Source organism: Lemur catta, chromosome 7 (assembly GCF_020740605.2).
Source record: "Lemur catta isolate mLemCat1 chromosome 7, mLemCat1.pri, whole genome shotgun sequence".
Classification (NCBI taxonomy): domain Eukaryota; kingdom Metazoa; phylum Chordata; class Mammalia; order Primates; family Lemuridae; genus Lemur; species Lemur catta.
In genome coordinates this window covers 106,291,203-106,314,189 of record NC_059134.1, presented here as the reverse complement: position 1 = coordinate 106,314,189, position 22,987 = coordinate 106,291,203, and the positions used below count along the sequence as shown (strand labels likewise).

Sequence of the window (22,987 nt, the reverse complement as noted above, 5' to 3'; positions counted from 1 at the left end):
TGAACAGTGGTCTCAGCACCGAGGCGGGACCCCCTCCAGGATGAGGCGGCCAGGCTGGAAGGGCACTCAGGGAGGGCGAGGGGGCTGCCCGGAGGAGGAGGGGTGGCTCCGGCGAAGGAGCGAGGAGGCCACCAGACAGGGGAGGGCCGGAGAGGCCAGACGCAGGGGCCGCCCCTCCCCTCACTGCTGGGCCTGACTTCCAAATGCCAGATTAGCCCTAAGTGCGGCCCATCGATCCGCCTGCAGGCGCTGAGGCCCCGCTGTCGATATTCCCGGCCCGCCCTGCTGCCCGCTCCATCCGATGGGCTTGTTAGGGCTAATTGCCCTGACATTTGGGTCTGACGGGGACGGGCGGGTGCTGTCGTGTGTCAGGGCGTCTTGGCTCTCCCAGCTCGGGGGTGGGCGGGCCGGGTGCATCCTTAGACTGCGGGAAAAGGCAGCCCAGGCAGGGCCGCTGCCTCCTGCTCCGCGTGGTGGGAGGGGAGGGATGCAGGCTTCACTGTCCCCTGCCTCCCTGGGACAACGGGGGCCCAGGAACAGCCCAGGCCAGCATGACATCCCAAGTGGCCCCCGAATCCTCGGAGAGGGCCCCAGCAGATGTGTGTGCCGGCCCGTGACGCCTGGGTTCCCAGAGGACTGCGCAGAGAGCCATGGTGGGCCTGGTGCAGGTGGTGGCGTGTGTGTGTGTATGTGGCATGTGCACGTGTGTGCTGTGTGCATGGCACAGATGTGTGCATGTGCCCAGGCGCTTGCAAGAGGACACAAATGCCGACTGACCGGGACTGTCCTGCTCAAGCGATTGGAGGTGACCTCTGCCCCGGGTTTCTGGGGGGCAGGTCCCCAGCTGCTGTCCACTGTCACACGACCTTCCACTGTTGAGCCCCAGAGCCAGGGGGTCCTCGCTGGGGTCAGGGTACCTGCGTGGGTGGGAGGATGGGGGCCACACGAGCGGGGGGGCCACGGCTAAGGGGGGGGTCGTGGGGTTTGCTGCCAGGACTCGGCGGGCAGGGGAGGGGTCCCCACGCTCCCGGCCCACCACAGTCAGGGCCCTGCAGGGGCGCAGGCTGGAACCCCTCGGAGCCTGGGTTTGGGAACGTGCAGCAGGCAGGCTCCCACGGGCAGAGCAGCCTGGTGGCGGAGAGTGGGCACCTGTGCCAGGCCGCGGCACACTGTCATTATGGGTCATTAAGCCGGGGCGCTGGGAGAGGATGTTGGGGGGCCATGGGAGGGAGCCGGCACAGCACCCCTAATTGCCGCAATGGCAGGCGTGTGCAATTATTCTGGGTGACTGTGAGAGGAGGGGCCTTGCAGGGGTGTGGGCAGGGGGAGCAGAGAGCCCCTGCAGGAAGGTGGGGGCTGCCTGACCCCACAGCAAGTGAGGGGACAGCGAGGGCCGCCAGAGGTCCCCACCTCCCTGCTCAGCAGCCTCGTCTCTGGTCTTCTTGCCTTCACCCCCAGCCCCTCCTCCTAAGCCACCCCAACCCTCCCCATGGGCTCAGCCCAGCCCCTCTCCTTCCCCAGCCCCTGTGCTGGGCGTGACCTTGGCCTCCAGAGAAGCCCCTCCCAGCCCTGCCCTTCCCGCTGGGGTCCCTGCCTCCCGAGATGGGGTGCTGGCAGCCCCAGCCTGTCGGATTCCTCCCCTTGGCCTGGGGGGGACACCACTGGGTCTTTGAAAGACCAACGTCTTGGAAGTTGGGAAACTGGGCTGGGACTCACATGACCCAGAGAAGCCTCAGGCCGGAGCCTCTGTCCTGCCCCCGCAGGAGGGTCCCCAAGCGCCTCGGCTCCCTGATAGCAGCTGCTGCAGGGACCCCCTGAGGACCCCAGCCCCGGGCGCTGCAGAGGCCAGGGGTCGGCCGCGTGTTCCTCCCAGGCCTGTCCCCAGTGTGGAGGAGGGACTAGTGCTAGGACGAGCACGGCTGACCATCGTGGGGGTCTCTGGAGAGGGACAGAGGCAGGGGGAGGTGGGCCCTGGGCAAGGGCATGGCAGGAGCCTGGAGTCCAGGCCGGGGGCAGGTGTTGGGCCGGGAGGAGGCTGCTGGCCAGGGGTGGACTTCGGGGGCCTCCACGGGTCCCCTCACCACCTGGGCTGGGGCAGGGGCATGGCAGGGCCAGGGCTCCAGTCGGGGATCGCTTCTGTGCCCGCAGGAGGCCTCAGACCCGGGCCCAGCACAGCCGCCCGCCCTGAGGAGCCCGTGTGGGGAAGGCCCCCGGGCGATGGGGGCTCAGGGCTGCGCTTGCTCCGCCGGGGTCCCGCGGCCTCCCTGGCCTCAGCGCCTGGGGAAGACTCTAGAACGCTTAGCTCCCCCTGCAGCTTCCACGCAAGTACAACCGACCTGGGCAGGAAAGTGAATTAAAAAACAATATTTGTATCGGTGGAAGACATTTGCTGAAAGGTTAAATCCACATCCGGCGGTGCGGGCCGCCATGCCCTGCTTGGTATTTGTCAGACGTGTCACCGCTCCTGGCCTGTGCCACCTGAGCACGCAAACACGCGGGGCGGGGCGGGGCCGAGGGGTCCCCAGCAGCCTGGCCTGGAGGAGCGAGGGCGGCCTCTGTGGACGGGGCTGGTGGGGAGGGGGCAGCATGGGGGGGCTGGCTGCCAGGCGTGGGGGGGGGGACTGGGGCTCGGGCTCAGCTGCAGCAGAGGCTTCTGGGAGCAGCATGAGGACACGGAGGCCGAGTCAGGCCTGCACACGGGGGCCCCACGCAAGTCCTCTCGAGGCCACACCCCAGGCCACTCCTGAGGGACGCAGGGTCTAGGAGGTGAGGCAGGGCCTGCGCCGGGCACTGGGAGGTTGCCATGGCCAAGCAGGGGGGTCCCCATCCCTGGGAGGTGCCAGAGGAGCAGACGACAGAGCAGAGTAGAGGAGGTGCCCCAATACCATGGCGAGAAGGAGCAGGCGTTACAGAGCGAATGGTGACTGAGCTGGGTTCTGTGGGATGCGTAGGAGCTCACCAGGATGAGAGGGTGGGTGACGAATGACATTCCAGACTGGAGCCCGGTCCTGGAGCAGGAGCGGGACCGCAGGGGGTGGGCCGTGGCGGGACAGGTCCAGGTCTTCCCTTTGCTCTGTGCACTCAGGCTGCTTCCAGAAGGCAGTGGGGAGCCACTGAGGGTTGTGGAACAAGGGAATGACTTAGGGCAGGTCCCAGGGGCCTTGTTGGAGTGGGGAGAGGCGGGTCCAGCAGCTCTTGGGAGCAGAGAGGACGGTCCCTGGAGGCTGAGAGACACCCAGGGGGTGGTCTGAGGTCACACAGTGACCAGCTGGGGTGAACCTGTCGGGGTGAGGGGAGAGTCCAGGGCTTCTGGCTCTGCCACATCCAGCTTGTCCCCTGGCCTCCCATCACCAGGAAGCCCAGCACTGGGGGCTGCCCCGACTCCAGGAGCGGACGGTGGGTGGCAGGCGTTTGGTGGTGGCCAGTTCCTTCCCTCCCCTCACGCCACCATTTTCAGGGTGGGCTCTGGCCTGAGGCTGTCCCTGCTGACCCTGCACACCCAGGGGACACGGGGCTGCCCCTTCCAGAGTCTCCTCCCCCAGAGGAGCCAGAAGCCCTCCGTACTGCCTGCACACCTGTGCCCAGAGCCATTGCCAGCAAGAGGGGCGTGGCCCCAGGGAGGTGGGTTAGACCAAGACGGAGTGGCACTTACACCCGCTACTGGGGGGTCCCCTCCCGCCCCTCACTGATCTCCTGGGGCGTAAACCCCAGAGTGAAGCCCTGGCCCCCCAGCTGGAAGGAAGACTCATCAGAGACGTCATGTCCGGGGTGGGAAAAGGGGGCGCCCTGTGCTCGGGCTGTGCTGGGGACAGGGGTGGGGGACGGAGGGGCAGGCCACCGGCAGACGCAGAGCTCGGGAGACACTCCCCGGTGGGGGATGTCCTGGAGGGAGTCCCCAGGGTGCCATGGGAGAACCGGTCACCCCAGAGTGCCACCATTCAGGGCCCAGTTGGAGAAGATAGGACGGCGGAGTCGGGGGCTGGGCTGAGCGGGTGGGAGCCGCCCCGGGTGCCCTGGAGGGGCTGGAACGGGGGCAGCGGGGACCATGCAGCAGCAAGTGGGACTCTCCTGGGAGACTGCCCCTTCCTCGGGCCTCCCGGGTCCTCCACACTGGAGGGATGGGCCCTTCTGGAACATTCCAGGTCCCACTGGTCACGCCTGGGGACCTGGCACAGGGGCCACAGGTGCGGGGCTGTGTGAGGTTGGCACTGCTGCTCCCTGCGTCTGACAAGCGCCTCACGGGACCCTGCACGGGGATTCGGTGGAGGGAAGAGGAGGCTGCGCTTCCCTCCGGGGCTCTCGGGGCCACCCAGGTCCTACGCCCGTGGGGGGCCGGGGACAGCCCCTCCCTGCCTGCCCCTCGTGGGGCTGAGGGGCCCTGCCGCCCCCAGCGCCTGCCCTGCTGTGTGCAGCCAGCCCCGTCCCCACCGAGCGAGGGAGGGCGATTCAGAGGCACGGCTGGGCGGACCCTGCCCGGTGCCTGTGACGGTGGCGGCAATTAGATTTAATGGGACGGAGCCCTTTCTCCGCGTCTCCCGCCTCCCCCCACCCCCGCCTCCCTCCGGCGCAGCAGCAGGGAGGGGCGTGAGGAGGTGGAGGTGGGGGACCCGGGGGGGCTTTGACGTCAGCCCAGCCTATAAGAGGCCACCGGGCCGAGGGCCGTGGAGAGGAGCCCGGACCTCCACGCGGCACGATGCCCACCCCCGGCGCTGCCCCGCCGCAGGCCAAGGGCTTCCGAAGGGCCGTCTCTGAGCTGGATGCCAAGCAGGCGGAGGCCATCATGGTAAGAGCACACGGTGCCCGAGGGCCAGAGTGGACCAGAAGCCCAGGCTGGCCACGCAGCCGCCCCCACCCCGCTGGCGGGCAGGGTCGGGCATGGAGTCCTGGGCTGGCGGGCACCCCTGTGCCTGGGTGTTCGTGTCCCCGTGGGTGTGTCCTGAGTGTGGGGACGGTGCCTGTCCCTGCAGCACCCCTCTTGTGCCAGCCCCTCTTGGGGGTGTGGTTCCCTGTGTCTCCCATTTCCTTTGGAACCTTAGGGATAGGAGTCTGGAGAACAGCTGCCCGGGGTCCGGGAGGGGGCCCTGGGGGGCAAGAGTGTCCCTGTGTGGGCCCCTCCTCCCATCGGCCCCCCCTGCCTGCTCTCTGCCCAGCTGCCCTGTGTGGGGAGGGGCCCCGACAGCAGCTCGTGGTGGGGTCCTGGGCACATGGGGACGTGGGCCCAGGGCCCGCGATGCCAGCCGGTGTCCAGGCTCTGGGGCAGTTTCCTCCCACTCCCTCCTCCTTCCCCCTTCACCTCTTCAGCACGAAGTCTGTGCCCCTGCGGGCCACTGAGCCAGCCCCTCTGCCAGCCTGGACACTGGGGGCATCTCAGCCCAGCACGGGGTCCTCGGCTCATCCTCTTGGGTCAGCTGTGGGTGGCTTTGTTCTTAGCCCCCCAGTGCGAGCTACAGAGACGCCATTCTCGGGGCGGGACGCAGCACCCTCGCCCCCACCAGCCACCCCCATGTCCTCTCCCCAGGGGGCCCGGGGCCCTGCCCTGCCGGTGCTCCCGGGCCTGGGTCTGCAGCCTTGGCTGTGCCCACCCCACCCACCCCCGCGGTGATGGGGGCTCCGATGTCTGCCACACCCCTTCCATGTTCCAAGACCCTAGAGCCCAAAGACGGCTGAGCTCGTTCTCTCTTGCCAAGGGACCCAGAACATTCTCAGAAGTTCTGCTTCAAGCCACAAACCACAAGCACCCGCCAGCGTTGCCTCCGTCCAGCCTGGGTGGGGTCTGGGTGTTGGGGTGTCACATGTGCAGAGCCCAGGGGCGCACGGTCGTGGGGGAGGCAGCCAGGGGGAGGGGGCCGCAGGGAGGGCTGCGAGGTGCAGGCCCTCCGCTGGGTGCGAGAGGGCTTGGGGGGGACGAGGCACCGAGCAGGGAGCCCCCCGTGTCCAGACGGAGGTGTGAGGCAGGCCCTGGCCGAGGAAGGGCCAGGACGCTGTCGGGTGGGCCCAGGGCGGTGGGCAGCTCCTGCCCAAGCCCCCTGCCCCCGCCCCCGCCTGGCAGCAGGCGTCTGCCCATCGCGGTCCAGCTTGGAGGCTGGGGCGGGACACGCAGGTCTCCAGTCACCCTCTCTCTGTCTTAATCCAGTTAGGGCCTGGCCTGGGGACAGGTGACACAGCGTCTCTGTGCTGAGGGAGTGGGAAGGCACCCTCGCGCTCCCATCCCACTCCCACCACTGCAGCTTCCAGCATCTTCCATGAGGATGGACTGGGCGTGCCATGCCGCAGACAGGCCTCCGGCAGGCACACAGTAGGCGCTCAGTCCTGCCTGCTGCGAGCCACCAGAGCAGCCCGCTGGGGGCCATGAGCGGTCCATGGGGTCTCAGTGGGTGCGCCCCTGTCCCACAGTCCCCGCGGTTCGTCGGGCGGCGGCAGAGCCTCATCGAGGACGCCCGCAAGGAGAGGGAGGCGGCAGTGGCTGCGGCGGCCGCGGCCGCCTCCTCGGAGCCTGGGGACCCCCTGGAGGCCGTGGTGTTTGAGGAGAAGGCGGGGAGGGCTGTGCTGAATCTGCTCTTCTCCCTGGGGGGCACCAAGCCCCCGGCGCTGTCCCAGGCCTTGAAGGTGTTTGAGGTGAGGGCTCGCGGTGGGTGTGCACACGTGTGCATCTGTGGGTGTGCGTGTGGGGGCGTGCGTGGTGGGGCTGCCTCGGGGGTGAGTCCCTGTCCCCTCTAAAGCAGAAGTGTGGCTGCCTGGGCCACCGGGGGCTGGCGGGAAGAGGTCTCAGGAGCCCCCGTGGCCCTGGTGCACCCCGTGTTCGCAGGAGCTCCCCGAGCACAAGCCTCAGGGCTGAGGCCACCAAGCGCCACCGCGCCACACGCCTCCCCACCACCCAGCTCCCCGTGAGCACCCGCACAGGGTGAGGTGTGGGGGGCAGGGCCGAATGCCCCCCACCTGCCAGCAGCTAACGTGGCAGCCGCTTGTGTTAGCTGCTGCCGCCACACTCCTGGAAGAAACTCCCAAATGACATTAGAGCCAGACTCCCCGCGAGCTCCCAGGGCTGGCTTCGTGGCCCGAGGGCCGTTGTGACCGATGGCCCTGGTTGCTGGGTGACAGGAGGTGACAGCGAAGCGGACCCTTTCTGCCAGCCCCTGGGTGCTCAGGGCATCCTCTGTGGGGGCTGGAGCCTCGTGCCCACGGCAGGGTGGGATCCAGGGCCCACGCACCAGACCTGGGAGTGGCCCGTTAGGCCCAGGTGGGGCCAGCAGGGATGGGGGGACCAGACGGTGGGCGCAGCCTCAGGACGTGGACAGCCCTGCCCAGACAGCACGGGAAGGGTCGAGAAGTGACAGTTCCGGGTTAGACGTATTAGACAAACCCCACTGGCCACAGACAAACCCTGTCCAGGCGGCAGCGTCCGACCCCAGCCTGGAGGGTCCATGTGCCGCTGTCGAGGCCAGAGTGGGGCCCAGCGAGCCCAGAGCGGCCCCTCCTTGCCATCCCCGCCTGGCCTCTCTCTCCTCTCCCCCTTCCTGCTTTTACCCCCGAAGACGTTTGAGGCCAAGATCCACCACCTGGAGACCCGGCCCCCCCAGAGGCCCCGGGCCGGCGGTCCGCAGCTGGAGTACTTCGTGCGCTGCGAGCTGCCCCGCAGGGACCTGGCCGCCCTGCTCGGTGCTGTGCGCCAGGTGTCCGAGGACGTGCGCAGCGCCAGGGAGGACAAGGGTGAGGCTGGTTTCCTCTCCTGCAACCGAATGGCCTTGAGACGTGGGGTGCAGAGGTCCCCCCAGGCGGGGCCCTAAGACGGGCCCCCTCCAGGGCCCACCCCTGTCACAGCCCGGCTGTGTCTGCCTCCCCGAGTCCTGGGGGCTGCTTGCACGTGACGCCGCCCCCACGGCCCCACACTCACTGGGGCCTCTTCCCTCTGTCCTCTGTGAAGTCCCCTGGTTCCCAAGAAAAGCGTCCGAGCTGGACAAGTGTCACCACCTGGTCACCAAGTTTGATCCTGACCTGGACTTGGACCACCCGGTGAGCCCCCGCCCCCAGTTGTGTCCCCTCACCCTCGGCCTGGCCCGGACGGGAGGTCTGTCTGCTGCAGGACCCCACGGCCTGGTGCCTGGGCTGGCGGGCAGGCGGGGCAGCCTCCCGACCGGCTCGTGTCCCTCTGTCCTCAGGGCTTCTCGGACCAGGCGTACCGGCAGCGCAGGAAGCTCATTGCCGACATAGCCTTCCAGTACAAGCAGTAAGGGCCTCCCCACCGGCAGGCGGGGTCTGCGGCCTCGCACCAGGCTTGGGGGCAGAGAAAGGACAACGGGAGGGGTCATCTCTGTCACTAGCATCGTCACCTCCCCGTCACCACGGCCACTGACCTGGGGTTTGGCTTTCTGCCGCACAGCTCTGCCCTGGGTCCCACATGTGCTAACGTGGCTGTCCCTTCTAGCGCTCTGGGGTGGGTCCCCAAATCCCAGCTGAGAAAAGCGAGGCACGGAGAGGTTAAGCAACCACCGGCTCAGGGCACAGCCGGGCCCCACGGGCCGTGGGCAGAGTACAGCCTCCTGTTTGCACCCCTAAGGCCTCGCTGCACACGGCTGGCCTGGGTCCCTCCCCCCTGCCCTTCCTGCTCCCCGGGGGACCTACTGACCGCCAACCCCCTCCACAGTGGCAGCCCGATTCCCTGTGTGGAGTACACAGCTGAGGAGACTGCCACCTGGTGAGACCCTGCTGTCACCACAGAGCCCCCTAGAACCCCCGCGTGCAAGGGCCGCCTCCAGGGACATGGTGCAGCAGGAGAGACCGAGGCCAGCAGGAGGAGGGACTTCCCCAGGCCCAGAATGTTGTGTTGGGAGCGTGAGGCTGCCCGGCCCGTCAGGGCATCCCCAGGAGCTGAGGGACGGCCCCACAGCCCCCGGGCCCCTGGAATCCCCGAAGCCGCCAGCAAAAGCCCCTCCCAGTGGCCAGGGTCTCCAGGGGGGGCGAGAAGCCTTCCTGTGGGTGGTGCAGGCGGGCGGCGCCCGTGGGGTGCGGAGTGCAGCTCCAGCAGGAGGGGCTGCTGGGGTCCGGCGCTGGGGGAGCCCGGCAGGCCCTGAGCCCCTGGGCCTGCAGGAAGGAGGTCTACACCACGCTGAAGGGGCTGTACGCCACGCACGCCTGCCGGGAGTACCTGCAGGCCTTCCAGCTGCTGGAGCGCTTCAGCGGCTACCGCGAGGACAGCATCCCCCAGCTGGAGGACGTCTCCCGCTTCCTGAAGGGTGCGGCGCTGCATGGAGGGTCCCGGGGGCGGAGGCTGGGGGCTGGGGACTGTCACCGCGAGCCCCGGCCCGGCTTGGGTGCCAGCCTGACCGATGCGGCCCCTTGCAGAGCGGACGGGCTTCCAGCTGCGGCCCGTGGCCGGCCTGCTGTCTGCCCGCGACTTCCTGGCCAGCCTGGCCTTCCGCGTGTTCCAGTGCACCCAGTACATCCGCCACGCCTCCTCGCCCATGCACTCCCCCGAGCCGTGAGTGCGCCCCGTGGCCCTGCCCCCCACAAGGCGGCCAGGATGCCCTTTATAAAGGAGGTCACAGTGGCAGGGAGGGGCCCGGCCCGTGGTCCTCGAGGGAGGGCGGAGGGGGGGTGCCGGGCAGGCCCCGTGACCCCCAACCCCGCCTCCCTTCTCCCCACGCCCCCCGCAGGGACTGCTGCCACGAGCTGCTGGGACACGTGCCCATGCTGGCCGACCGCACCTTCGCCCAGTTCTCCCAGGTGCGCTGTGGCCTGGGGCTGGGGGCCGGGGGTCTCCGGGGGCCCGGGCAGGGGCTGGGCCTCCATGTGCAGGTGGTGCTGCCTGCTCCCGGGCCCCACCACGGGGATTCGGTGCCCCCACGGTGGACAGTGCCCTCGTGGGTCTGGGAGCCTGCAAGGTGAGGCGCCCTGCAGCCAGGGGTGGGCGGCCCCGCGGACGCTCCAGTGCATCGGAGCAGACCCGCCCAGAGCCCGGGCCCGGCAGAGGGATCCCACGGCCTGTGCTGCCACCTGCCGGCTCCTCGGAGCAGCGGGCCGTGGGCCCTCGGTGGCCAGGGAGGGTCTCAGCATCCCTGCAGTGTCCGAGAGGGCCCGGAGGGGCTGCTGACACCTCAGGCGCCGTGCCAGGGCTGTCTCCCCACTTCAGCCTCCCCCCTCCACAGGACATCGGCCTCGCCTCCTTGGGGGCCTCGGACGAGGAAATTGAGAAGCTGTCCACGGTGGGTTGCTTCCTGGCAGGGCCCTGCGGGTGGGGCTCCCAGATTCAGGCCACGCCCTCCCGTCTGTCCCCTGGAGGTCCCCGCTTCTGTCCAGGCAGTGCGGCCCTCCCCTGTCCAGCCCGGCAGCCTGTGCAGGTGGTGTCCGGCCACCGTGCCTGGGGCTGCGGGTGGCATCTGTCTCTCGACTGACGCTGCCTGGCTGTCCCCGGCAGCTGTACTGGTTCACCGTGGAGTTCGGTCTCTGCAAGCAGAACGGGGAGCTGAAGGCCTATGGCGCCGGGCTGCTGTCCTCCTACGGGGAGCTCCTGGTGAGAACCCCCTGCCGCGGCCCCCGCAGGGGAGACCTTGCTGGGCCCCTGGGACTCAGGCCCCCTTTGGAGAAAGCCGGTCTCTGCCCACTCCCCAGCCCACGCTGTCCCCAGGCCTCAGGAGGACCAGCAGGGGGAGGAAGGGGCGGGCGAATCCAAGTCCAGAGCCCACCGTGGAGTCAGGCTGTAGCGCTCGGTCCCCTCGGGGCCATGGGGTGCCCGGTGACCCCTGTGGCCTCCTGCCAGCACTCCCTGTCTGAGGAGCCCGAGATCCGGGCCTTCGACCCCGAGGCCGCCGCGGTGCAGCCCTACCAAGACCAGACCTACCAGCCGGTCTACTTCGTGTCCGAGAGTTTCAGCGACGCCAAGGACAAGCTCAGGTAGGTGGGGCTCCCAGGCAAGACCCCCACCGCGCCCCAACCTGGACAAGCCAGGCCTTCATCCTAGCCGCCCGCAGGGCCTGTGAACCCGCGTCACGAGTGAGGACACTGAGCCTCCGTCACAACAGCCCTCATGGCAGGCGCCCCCTCCCTGAGGACTCTTGGCAGGCGGGGAGGGGACATGGGGGCAGGGGGCTGCTGGGTGACTGGGCCGGCCAGCCTTTTAGGACCTGGCAGGGCCCTCTGAGCAGGCGGGGCCTGGGGCTGGGAGGGCAATGGGGCCGGTGGGGCCGGGGAGGAGGGATGCAGTGGGGCTGGGGTGGAGCAAGGGGGCGGGTGAGTTCCCAGGCTGGGGGCTGGGGGTGCTGTGACCGATGTGTCCCAGAGAGAGGAGCAGAGCTCGACAGGCTCTTCCTCCTGCAAGGAATTACCATTTCCCTCCAGCTTCCAGTTGTGTAATGAGGAAACTGAGGCCAGGGGCTGTGTCCAGTGTGGAGAGGAGCGGAGGGCTGGGGGCTCTCCAGGGCACATGCTCAAGGAAGGCTTCCTGGAGGAGGGGCCGGGCTGAGGTGCGGGAGGGTGGGGTGCCCAGCGAGGCCCCCTTGGCAAAGCTGCCAGGCCCTGGAGGAGGCCCCAGTGTTGGCCTTGTCCAGGTGGTCGGAAGGGCGAGCTCTGGGGCCCAGGAGGCTCAAAAGAGCCCCAGGAGCTGAGCCCGCCGTGACGTAGGGACCAGCCCCACCGCCCAGGTGCCGGCCCCACTCTGTGTCCTCCGGGCCCCCCCTGGGTGGCTGAGGGTGCCCCGTCTCCCTCCCCAGGAGCTACGCCTCGCGAATCCAGCGCCCCTTCTCCGTGAAGTTCGACCCCTACACGCAGGCCGTCGACGTGCTGGACAGCCCCCGCGCCGTGCTGCGCTCCCTGGAGGGCGTCCAGGACGAGCTGCACACCCTCGCCCACGCGCTCAGCGCCATCAGCTAGGTGCAGAGCTGCGACCCGAGGGCCCTGGGGGGCCCGCCCTGGGGTCTCCCAGCCCCCTCCCCAAACCCCTCCGGCTCCTGCACGTCCCAGAGCTCAGGCCCACGCGAGGAGCTGGGTCTCGGGCACCCTGGGGCCTACCTGGCGACCAGGGCCCCCACACCCTCCCTGCCACCCCCGCTTTTCAGCGCTGTCAGCTGGTGTGTGCACCTGACGTCCTTGTCCTGCTGCTGTGGCCTGCGCTGCCGCCACCCCGCCCCAGGCTGTCTCCCGCCCCACGCGCCCTCTCAATAAAGAAGGATCGGTCTCTGCACGGCCGCCTGGCCCGAGTCTGCGCCGTAGACAGGCCTTGCGCCCCCAGCCTGGCTCAGGGGCCCACACTTGCCCCTCCTCCCTGGGACACGGCCCCCTCCGCCGCCCGGGAAGGAATCAGGAGCACAGCCGTGCTGACTGGGAGTGGTCCCCACGCCCCGGGGCCCAGCCTCAGAGCAGGCAGGGGAGTGGGGGGTTCACAGCTGCTCTGAGCCCCCACCCCACCCAGAGTAGGACCTGGGCCTCTGTGGGCTCCCCAAAATGTGAGCTGAGAGGAGGGGTCCGGCCGAGCGGGTTCCCAGGAGAACTCTCCAGGGCCCTCTCTCCCCAGCAAGGCGGGGGGCTAGATACAGGCTCTGGAAGGCATCCCCGGCTCACCTGCGGGGCCTGGAGATCATGCTCCAGCTGGACCCCCGAGCCCTGCAGGGCTGGCCGGACGCCCCCCGTCCCACCCCACCTCTGCTCCCGGAGAGCGCGGCCTCAGAGCTGCCTGTGAGGACCTCCACTTGCTCACTGCAGGGCGAGGGGGTGCCAGCCGGTCTGCAAGGCCCTGCTCATGGCCCGTAGCCACCCCTACCTTGGCCTACCAGGACCCTTGGCTTGGCCCCCAGCAAACTCCTATGCATCCATCAAGGCCCTCCTGGCAGGGCGCTCTCCCATCAGCTCTCCTCGCCGCCTTCCCTGTGCCCAGTCCCCAGTGTCCACAGCCATTCAGTCCACGAGGCTGCACCGGCGACTTTTCTTCAGGGCTGTGAGCCCCATGAGGCCCCTGGGGAAGGGCTGACGGCCTCCCTTTCCCCCCGCCCTGCCAGCCCTGGGCTCTGCCCTCCACCTGGGTCCTTCCCGCCCAGCCTACCCCCTGCACGCCCCTCTCAAGGTGGCACCACGTCTTCCCCAGCTGCAGAGCGGCCCCGGAGCTCTGTGGTGTCCTGGGGTGGCCACAGTGTGTATGTACCGTGGCAGGAAGGGCCCCCACGGACAGCTGGCACCTGCCCTCCGCAGAGCCCTGCACAGGGTGGGGGGAGCCTGAGGCTTGGAGTGTGGGTGGGGCAGCCCCCCAGGGGCCCCAGGCCGAGTGCCAGGCAGAGGGTCTCGCTGGCAGGCTAGGCAGGAGGGGCAAGGCCTGGGCAGGGGCGGCAGGGACAGAGGGGCAGGACACAGGGTGCCCCCAACCCGTCCTACCCCCTTGGTCTCGGGTGACCTCAGGGGCATCTCTGCAAGGTGCTACAAGGCAGGTGGAGGTGCAGGCAGGGGAGGCTTAGTGTCGACGCACGCCCGATGGCCAGGCTGGGCCTCTGGGTGCCTGTCCTGGGGGACTGGGAGGGCCAGGGGTGAGCTCAGGCGACACCCAAGGCAGGTGCTGGGTTGGGGGGCATGGCTGGAAGAGGGGAGATGAGCCCGGCCCCTGGAAGAGGGTGGGGGCCGAGAGGACACCTGGGTGGGACCCTGCTGTGCGGCAAGTCCTGCTGCCCCCCACTGAGCACGCGGGTCAGTGTGGCCTGTCCTGGGCTCTGCCCCCCGGGGGGAGCTGAGGTCATCACTGGGGCTGCTGTCCTGGGCATGGTGGGGCCATGGCAGTGAGCGGGGAGGACACGTCACCACACCATCCATGGGGCACCGGGGGAGAGGCCAGGCCGAGGGTGCAGGGATGGGCAAAAGGACACCCCAGTCCCTGCAGCCCCAGGCTCTGCAAACTGATGTGGAGAACGGCTCCGGAAGTCGGGTGGGGCTGTGCTCTCCTGGGGACGCTCCCCCCAGCCGCGACAGGGACAGCTCCGCTGTCAGGGCCTCATTAAGACACTAATGACCGCGTGGCCCCCAGTGAAAGGTGCTGACGACTGAGAAGATGTTCCCAGACCCTGCACCAGGGAAATGATCCGGAAACTGCAGCCTCAGCCCCCGGCCATCTGCCGACCCCCCAGGCCCTAATGGCACAGACGGCCGGGCTGGGGGGCAGGGCAGGTGGGCTCAGGGGTATAAAGCCAGCAGCGCCCGGCGGCCTCCAGCCCTGCGGACCAGCTGTACCCGGCCGTCAGCAAGCAGGTCTGTGCCAACGGCCCCGCATCAGCCTGGGCCCGGGGCCGCCAGCTGGGGGGCTCCAGGGCAGTGGGACCCCGGACCCGAGCTCTGCAAGGGGAGGGACGTGGGCTCCTCTCTTGGGCCAGGAAGGGGGCAAGCGGGGGGTCCCAGGGCAGGGCGCCTGCCTGTGCTGGCCTCAGCCTACTCCTCTCCCAGGTCATCGCCCCCCGCCATGGCCCTGTGGACACGCCTCCTGCCCCTGCTGGCCCTGCTGGCCCTGTGGGGGCCCGAGCCTGCGCCCGCCTTTGTCAACCAGCACCTGTGCGGCTCCCACCTGGTGGAGGCTCTCTACCTGGTGTGCGGGGAGCGGGGCTTCTTCTACACGCCCAAGACCCGCCGGGAGGCGGAGGACCCCCAGGGTGAGCACCGCAGCCTGCAGGGCAGCGGGGGACGGGCGGCTGCCGCCCTGCGGAAGTCGGGCCAGCTTCCCTAGACAGAAAGGGAAGTTCGCTGGGCCACATCCTGAAAGCGGCCAGTCCCCGTGGCCCGGCTGGAGACTCCCGGCTCGAGGACAGAGCCGGCTTTGGGAGCAGGCCCCCAGTGGCACCTCTGAGGCCAGCAAGGCCCTCCCCGCACCCATCCTCCCCAAACAAACGCCCCCAGCCCCTGTCCCTACCTCACAGGACGACAGCAGCTTCAGGGGAGGCTTTAGTAAGGGCCTCAAGTCCCGGCGTTGGTGGTCTCAGGGCGACCTCAGGGTGGTCCCCCACCCGCCCGCCTGTGGGCACTCCCAGGAGGACCCGGTAGCCAGTCGGGGGGCGGTAGGGAGTCAGGGGATGGGCAGGCCCTGGGGACGGTACCCGTGGGCACCCGTCTCGCTCCCGCTGACGCACTGCCCAGGCCGGGGACAGGTGGCAGGGTGTGTGGGCTCCGGGCCTGCCTGTCCCTGCCCAGCGGCGATCCTGGGTTGGGGGCAGGCGGCTCTGTGTTCCTGACGGCGTCACCCTGTCGCTCTTTCTTTGCCTGGCACCTCCCACCTGGCAGTGGGGCAGGTAGGGCTGGACGGGGCGCTCGGAGCGGGCGGGCTGCAGCCGCTGGCCCTGGAGGGGGCCCCGCAGAAGCGCGGCATCGTGGAGCAGTGCTGCACCAGCATCTGCTCCCTGTACCAGCTGGAGAACTACTGCAACTAGCCGCCCGTGCCCACCGGGGGCGGAATAAACCCTTGAACTGCCCTGCTGTGTGGTCCGTGTGTCACTGAGCCCCCACGCCGCACTCCCCAGCAGCCCCTCCGAGCGTCCCCCACGCAGGCCCACCGCTGGCCAGGCCCAGTGGCGGTGCCCTCCCCGAGGGTGTTGGAGCGCCTGTTGCTGCCGGCTGCCCCTACCCTGGGGCTCTGGGGGTCTCGAGGACCGGACTTCCCTGCTCAAAAGCCCCAGGCCCTCAGAGTCCCCAGAGAATTTTCAAGAAAAGAGAATGAGAACATTCCAGCAACTTCTTCCCACCTTCCCCTCCCAGGCCCTATTTTTAGAGCTGTTTCTCATGGAGTCCCTGTGCAGGGGGGAGGCTGGGCCGGCGGAGGGGTCCTGCAGGGGAGGGGCCAGGAAGGGGCTGCGAGGCTGCCTGCTGTCCCCAGCTCCGGGCGGGTGGGCTTGATCACAGCCCCCAGCCCAGCCCAGCCAGACTCCTGAGGGACCCCCTGGTGCTCTGGAGGAAGCAGGACAGGCCGGATGACTCCCCAGGAGCCGGGCAGCTGGAGGGGTGGGCGTGGGAGGGGCCCAAACCCCACTGCCCGGCACTGGCTGCGAGGCCCTGAGAACTGCAGCCCACGCGGGCTGGGAACCGCCAGGGCCACAAGGCCAGGGACCAGGGCCAGGGTCTCCCGGCCACCCCCTGCTCCTCTCTTCCCCATAGGCAGGGCCACTCCACCAGATCCCTTCAGCCACAGGCCTGGTGGTCGTCCCCGCAGGTGCCCGAAGGCCCTGGCGGGAAGGTCACCCCAGGTGCAGGTCTTTGGGGTCCTGGCGTGAGCACTGTCAGCACCCACTGGGCACAGTGGCTCCGCTGGGCACCCAGACTGGGGAGCAGATGGGAGCCTGTGGGTACCTGGGCTGACTGACTGTGGCCTGGGAGGTCAGCGGGTGACCCTGGCCGCCACACGGTCTGGCCGGCCTGCCTGCCGCCCAGGCCAAACCAATCTGCGCCTTTCCTGAAAGCTCCACCCAGGCCAGGGCTTGGGATGGCTGGGCCCGGGGCTGGCACCGGCAGCCTCCTTCCCGCAGCCCCGAGGTCGCCCCCTGCCCGCGACTGCACTGACACCCCCTCCAGGGATGTCGCAGGCCCCCGGCAGGCCCCGCCCCTGGAGTGGGGGCCAAGGCTGGGCCGGCGGGTGGATGGCCGGACACTGGACCCGGAAGAGGAGGGAGGAGGTGCCTGGGGCCAGCAGCCGGCCGTCCACAGGAAGGCCCAGCCAGCCCCATTCGCGCGGGAGAGGCAGGGGCGTCCTTCCGGAGCCGAGGTACGTGTGCCGGGCAGGTGCCCAGAGCAGCCGTTGGCCAAGCCTGTCACCCCAGCCGGCCCCGGTGGCCAGCAAGGCCCTGGGAGTGATGGGCAGGTGCCCCGAGGCGCCGACAAACTCCGCAGGGGGCGTGAGCTGGGGCTGGAGGGCGGCAGGAGCCCTGCCATGGCCGGGCACTCGTGGGCCACCCCGGCCTCGTGGGACTACCGTGTCGCTGCCTCTGGGTGGTGCAGGGGTGCTGAGGAGGGCCATTTGAGGGGCCAAATCCTTGTGGTGTCTGTCCTGGGGGGCCTCTGGCCAGAAGGGACATGGTCACAGGGTGCTGCCACCCACCCTCCGCCTTCCTGAGAGCCACCCGGCACTGAGACCCGGGACCCCTCCCCACACCTGTGTCCTCCAGCCTCGTCGGCCCCCCAGTGTGTGTCTGTGAGAAGGTCGGTGGGGGGAACAGACAGGGCATGAGGGTCGCCTCTCCCTGCCCTGAGCATAGACAACAAGTGGCCGCCCAAGGTGGCAGGAGACCCGGTTGTCAGCCGCCTCCCGACGGGCACCGCCCTGCGGCTGGCACCTGCCTGGGCAGTGTGGATGCCCCCCGGGCTCGCCAGGCCCGCAGGCCTTGGCTCTGCAGTCCCCGCCCGGCCGCGCCTGGGCTCCACCCCTTCTGGGAACCTGCGGGACAGCCCTCCCGTGCTCTGAGACCCTGCCTGCCCTTGGAACCTGGGCCGCACGGCCCACAGGGCTGGTAGTGGCCACCAGCTGTGTCCAGCTCTGCCTGTCACCCTGGTGTTGGGGGCTGGGGGCCCATCTAAGTGCTCCCCAGTGGCGGGGCAGTGAGGGTGGCGGAGCAGCTGCTCCCCAAACCCCTCAAGCCTGCCGTGCCCCCCTTGCAACCTTTGCCCCCTGTCTGGAGGGCAAGGGTGTCACCGAGGGCAGCCGCTCCCTGGCCTCCTGTCTGCGTAGGTGTGTCAGCTTCACACGTGCCAGGAGGGCTGGGGACTCTGGCACCCGCGTGCCTCAAGGGGAGACTGAGGCCCAGAGTGGGGGCCCTGGGTGGCGTCTGCTCTGGCGTAGACACCCTGGCACCCGCGCCTGGCCCCGGGCTGTGTTTGCCTTCTCCTGTCAGCTGCAAATATTTGCTGTCCTCACTGCTGTCCAGGAAGAGTATACCCTGGGGGGCGCGAGGGATGCAGGGCTGCCAAGGTTGACCCCCGGCCCTCGAGGACCTGGTGCCCAGCGGGGTCCGGCCCAGGGAGAGGGCGCAGCCCGGGGCAAGGGGAAAAGGCGCCCTGGGCCGAGCTCGGGCGGGAGGCCAGCCGGGAGAGGGAGACCGGGCCGTGCCGGAGGACCTGGCGGGCCGCCCCGTGCAGGTGGCTGTTTTCTGGGTGGCACCTACGGACGCTCAGCAACGAGCCGCGCGGCCGTTCACAGGTGCGACCAGCAGGTGGCGCCAAAGGCTCGCCTTCGCGGTGGCCCCGCGGCCGCGCTGCGCTCTCGCGGGTGCGGGTCCCCGCTGCCCGCCGCCCCGCACTCGGGAGGGCCCGGGCGTAGGACGGAGAGACGGGTCTGAGGACGCTGAGCGGTGGCGGCTGTCGAGCCCCAGGCCAGCTTCTCTCACCAGCCCAGGGTCCTCGCAGGCCGCAGACCCAGGGGAGTCTGGCGGGGGGACAGCCAGCTGACCCACGTCCCGGGTCCCTAACACGCTGAGAAAACCTCCAGCTAGAGCCGGCCCCCACCCCCCGCCCTCCCCATGCTGCGGCTGGGGCCAGGGGGCTACTGGGGGGTCCTCACTCCGCTGTGGCCACCTGGGCCACTCCAGCCAGAGACGGAGTCCTCGTCCCCATGTGAGGGGGCGCTTCAGGGGCTGGGGACCCTGGGCCCAGAAGGCCTCAAGCTGGGGTCCCGCGGGTCAGGGCGAGGGCCCTGTGTCCAGTGCTGAGAGGACGTTTGGGGGTCAGGGGAGGACGGGGTCTGGGGACGTGGCGATTGCAGGGGGGGGCGCAGCCTCGTCCCCTCCTGCCACTGTTGTTTCTGGCCTGGGCCGCGGGAACAGCAAGGCGGATTCCTTCGAAAGGGGGGCGGGTGGAGGCGGCCTCCCCACCGTCCGTGCAGCCTGGTCCCGCTGCGCTGGCGCCGAGCAGCCCGCCGACCCCCCGCCCCGCCCCCGCCCCGCTGTCCTCAGCTCACTGTCCCGGCCCAGGTGGCCTCCGGCCCGCCCCACCCGGCTGGACTCCCCATTTCCTGCCCATCTGCCGCTGTCGGGGACCATCCTGACCCCAGGGAGCCCTGACACAGCCTCCAGGCTCCCACAGTGTCCTTGAGGCTGCCCCTGGAAGCTGCTCTGTACCAAGGGGCACCCCATCATCCCCGCTCCCCAAGGCAGGGCTGAGAGAGGGGTCTCAGGGGTACCTGTGTGTCCATGACTAAGCCGGAGCCGATTCCCCCGGCTGAGGGGGAGGTGGGGCTGCCTCCCGCGCCCCTTACCAGGTACAGGTACACTCAGAGTTCAGAGAGACCCTGGAGGCCTGCACCCCAGCAGCCAGCCCCGGCTCCCATCTGTGACCAGGGATGGGGCTCCTTCCCAGCCATGCCCAGCTCTGTGCTCTGCCAGGGATGAAGGTTGGCCTTGGGCGGCCCAGCCTGGGGGTCCACAGCCCCCTGAGCCTCGGGGAGGCCCCGCCCCTGCAGCCCGTGTGGACCAGGCTGCTGAGTTAGCAGAACCCCAGGGCCACCGTGGGCCTCGCATTCCGCCCGGGCCCCACCCCGACCCCCTTCCCAGCCCATCTGTGTTTGTGGAAAACAGAGCCGTGGCCCGGCAGCCCTGCCAGCTGCGGCTGTTCCCGCTGCGGCCCGAAGTGCACGCTGCTGTCCCTCCAGGTCCACCCGCACTTGGGAACTTGGTGCCGTGCCAGCCTGGCCCCCCAGGCCCGGCCCGCCTGCCCCCTGCCCGCATGCAAGGCCCACTGCTGCCCGGCTGCCGAGGGACCTTGGGAAAGCCCTGACCCACTCTGGGCCTGGGGTCCTTGGCAGGGTCTGTCACACATGGGTGGCTCAGTAGGCGAGGACAGGGCAGAGAGGGGACCCGGGGGGCTCTGGGGGGACTGAGGCACCTGAATGTATGGCTCTGGCAATGGCTGCCTGTCCCTCCATGGCGCCTTCCTGAGGCCCGACCTCCAAGGTCCAAGGACAGCTTCAAGGGGCAGGAAGTGCCTTCCTCCCTGGCCACCTGGGTGTGCTCCCCGACCTGGGCCCAGCTGTGGGACCGGAATGTGCGGGGGGCCAGGCTCCAGGCAGGACGAGCTGGCTGAGAAACAGGAGAGAGAGCGAGGCTGGGGCACCCCCCGCCCAGCTCCAGCTGCACAATCAGAGCTCAGAACAGAGAAGCCAGGAAGCAGCAGTTGGGGAGGCTTCCTGGAGGAGGTGTCTCATGGTCCCACTGGCACAGCAGCCTTGAGGACCGGTCTGTGCTGGGCTACCACCCCCAGGGGTGTAGACCCAGCCTAGTGCAGCCCATGCCGCCCTCGCCGGAAACATGACAGCTGTGATGGTACAGAGCTGGCACCCTGGGCCCTTCCCTCCGCTGGGTGTGGTCTGGCCTCAGCAGAGAAGAAGGGGCAGCTGTGGTCTCAGGGTGACAGTGCACCATGTCCTGCGGGTGCTGGAGGCCCTAAGCATCCTTAGGGCCAGCACAGAGTCCACTCAGGCCAGTGTGGGCTCAGGGTGAGAGCTGGCAGGCCGGGCAGGCCGGGCAGGGCTAGAGTGCTAGCTCTGCCTCCCCTGGCTGTGTGGCCTTGGGAAAATTACTTAACATCTCTGGGTCTTGGTTTCCTCATCTGTCAAAAGGGAGCCAAAAGAGACCCCGCCGGCCTTGGCTGCTGAGAGGGTGAGTTTGGGGAACCCCTGGCAGGGCCGTGCCCTCTCAGCCCCTCCATGTCCGGCCTCCTGCCCACACTACCGGGGGCAGGGAGGGGAATCTCCAGGTGTCCCCAGGGAGCCTGATTTCTTATAGCGGTGCTGCCAGGTGTGAGTGCCCCGCCCAGGCCCGTCCACACCTGCTCCCTTCCTGGGCCAGCACGTGGTGCCTCAGAGCCCACAGCCTAAGACCATGAGGGACGCCAGCATGGAGGTGTCCTCCAGGCCACGGGCCACAGGCCACAGGCCACAGGCCAGCCCGTCCAGGTGTGTGGGGAGGTGTGGCGGGCGGGGGAGGGAGTCTGCAGGCACTCGGGCGAGGAGTCCAGACTCTGGGGCCACTCACCGTGGCGTTCCTGTAGTGCCTTCCCCTCTCTGGGCCCTAGTCTCATGGGGACAGCACCACGGGCCTGCTTCTCCTCTGGGGGTGGAGGCCAGGGGACCTCGTGTCCTCGGGGGGAAGCCGCAGCCCCCACGCTGCCAGGCCCGGCTGTGGGTATGTGGCAGGGCCCAGGGTGAAGGCACAGGCCTCCACACAGCTCGGGGGAGACACGCAGGAAGAGGAGGCTTGTGGGAGGGGCTTGGGGGTGCCAAGGTGCAGTCTGAGCGTGGCCCCGTGTGCCTGAGGGCCCCCGTGGTGGAGGGATCTTTGCAGCTCTTCAAACTTGGCAGCCCCGGGCAGGGAGAGCCGCTCCCAGAAGTCACTGCCCGTGATCCCCGCCCCCCCACCGGCCACGCACAGGCCTCCCCCTCCCAAAACTGCGAGTCCTTTCGGCTGCCAGTCCCACCGGGGCAGGTGGAGGAGGCTTTGCGGGTGGGGCTCCCAGGGCCTGCGGCACAGGGACCACCTGGCCTGCGTTTCCGCATGGTCCCAGGAACGGGCGTCTCAGCGCAACGGCCAGGGGAGAAAGGGGCAAATAATAACTTCACATCCAGGACGGGGTAAAACTGAACGCCTGTTAGCATTTACTCTGGGTCGGAGGGGCTGCCCACAGCCACACTGGCACCTGTGCGGGCAGACGGGAGCATGGAGGCTTGGGGCGAACCGGCTCGCCCAAGGTCATTGGCAGCAGAGCTGGGATGTGCCCCTGCCAGGCTGTGCCCAGGGAGGCAGCTGGGCCACCCAGTGCCCCAGTGCTGCGGGGCTCCAGGGACATCTGGGGTGTTCAGGATGGGGGTCGTGGGTGACGTCCTTCTCGTGCCCCCATCCCCGAGGTTCGGCCCTGCAGTTACTAAGGGAGATGGTGACTTACAGGAAAGTGGCTGCAACTTCTCCGAGTGGCCACAAGGTGTCAGGCTCGGGCCAGATTTGGAAATTCCCAACTTCCCACTACCCGGTGGGGCAGGGTGGGGCGGGGAGTGGGCGCCGAGGACAAAATCCCGCGTCCTGCGTTCATCCCGGGGACCCTGCCTCTGCCCCAGGGCCTCTCAGTAATATGTCCAGTTTTATTTTGATGCCAATAGAATACAGTTTCGTCTCTCCAAGCATAACGGATGCTTCAGGAAGGTGTTCCAGGCGTAGCCTGTGGCTTGGGGTGCCCACCATGCCAGAACCCCCTGGGTGGGGGACACGGAACGGGAGTCTCCCACCCCCTGTCCGGTCCATAATGCCAAGATAGAGGCAGGTCCAGGCGCAAAGGTGCAGAACCCACTTGTACCCCCAACACTATGGAGGGGCGTCTCCACCGTTAGGAGGGGTGTCCTGGCTTTGCACCCCTGCCCCCCACACACCCTCTCTCCCAAATGACAGCCCCTAAATCCCTTGGGTTGTGCCATTGTAATTCTGGAAATGCCCACCAGGTGTCAGTATGAGGCCACTCAAGAAGCTAAGTGGTAGAACGTGGCGCTGGGGACTTCTGGGGGTACCGATTCTCTCCCACCTAAATGAGGGTCTCACCAGATCCCCGGATGGGCTGACCCTCTTCCAGGCCCAAGAGGCCGTGGAGCAAGCAGGTTCCTGCTGTGTGGAGTCCTTCACCCCAGCACCCCACTATTTGTCTGCCTTGTGGTCCTTCTCAACTGTGTCCTGCCTCGATGCACCATGGCGAGGCTTCCACCCCATGGGCCCTTCCTACCGGGCCCCTTTTTCCTGGCCCCCTCCTCTTGCTTAAACTCCCTGGGTTCCAAGATCCTGGTGGGCAGAATAATCCCAGACTGGAGTGAGCCCCTTCTGTGCTGGGCAGAGATGGAAATCCAGCCCAGGGCAAAGCTTGGAGTCAAGACACCATCTTGGCGATGGGGGCTCCACACTTCCAGGAGCTTGGTCTGTGGGCTGCTTCCCTGTCAGCCCCGTAGCTGCCTGCCCCTCAGTCTGGGGGCGCTCCTTTGACGAGCCTCCTGTGGAACCACCTCGTCTGGCTCGATGGCAGCCCT

The 22,987-nt window shown here is 68.8% G+C and overlaps 2 protein-coding genes across 4 annotated transcripts; both read left to right on the top strand.

Annotated features, from left to right (window-relative positions):
- The first annotated feature begins 4,609 nt into the window (after nt 1-4,609).
- On the top strand, nt 4,610-12,149 carry TH (tyrosine hydroxylase). 3 transcript variants are annotated; one of them, XM_045558450.1, is made up of 14 exons: nt 4,694-4,796; nt 5,519-5,598; nt 6,394-6,615; nt 7,533-7,707; nt 7,922-8,010; nt 8,157-8,224; nt 8,642-8,692; nt 9,085-9,230; nt 9,340-9,475; nt 9,651-9,720; nt 10,143-10,199; nt 10,412-10,507; nt 10,754-10,887; nt 11,703-12,149. In XM_045558450.1, the coding sequence occupies exons 1-14, from the start codon at nt 4,694-4,696 to the stop codon at nt 11,860-11,862; spliced, it is 1,587 nt and encodes a 528-aa protein (XP_045414406.1). In that variant the 3' UTR covers nt 11,863-12,149. The 3 variants fall into 3 exon arrangements, with proteins under 3 accessions (XP_045414407.1, XP_045414406.1, XP_045414408.1); XM_045558451.1 differs by lacking the exon at nt 5,519-5,598 and having other exon boundaries at nt 4,610-4,783; XM_045558452.1 differs by lacking the exons at nt 5,519-5,598; nt 9,085-9,230; nt 9,340-9,475 and having other exon boundaries at nt 4,694-4,783.
- Nucleotides 12,150-14,419: 2,270 nt separating this feature from the next.
- INS (insulin) lies at nt 14,420-15,380 on the top strand. Its single transcript, XM_045558449.1, has 2 exons — nt 14,420-14,609; nt 15,235-15,380. Exons 1-2 carry the CDS (start codon nt 14,423-14,425, stop codon nt 15,378-15,380), a joined length of 333 nt encoding a protein of 110 aa, XP_045414405.1. The 5' UTR covers nt 14,420-14,422.
- The last annotated feature ends 7,607 nt before the right edge of the window (nt 15,381-22,987 follow it).

Excerpts from the sequence above, each read along its gene's own strand:
- TH (XM_045558450.1), top strand. The coding sequence starts at position 4,694 with ATGCCCACCCCCGGCGCTGCCCCGCCGCAGGCCAAGGGCTTCCGAAGG. Across the intron at positions 6,616-7,532 it reads AGGCCTTGAAGGTGTTTGAG|ACGTTTGAGGCCAAGATCCA; the intron begins GTGAGGGCTCGC and ends TTACCCCCGAAG. Across the intron at positions 10,200-10,411 it reads AAATTGAGAAGCTGTCCACG|CTGTACTGGTTCACCGTGGA; the intron begins GTGGGTTGCTTC and ends TGTCCCCGGCAG.
- INS (XM_045558449.1), top strand. The coding sequence starts at position 14,423 with ATGGCCCTGTGGACACGCCTCCTGCCCCTGCTGGCCCTGCTGGCCCTG. Across the intron at positions 14,610-15,234 it reads GGAGGCGGAGGACCCCCAGG|TGGGGCAGGTAGGGCTGGAC; the intron begins GTGAGCACCGCA and ends CCCACCTGGCAG.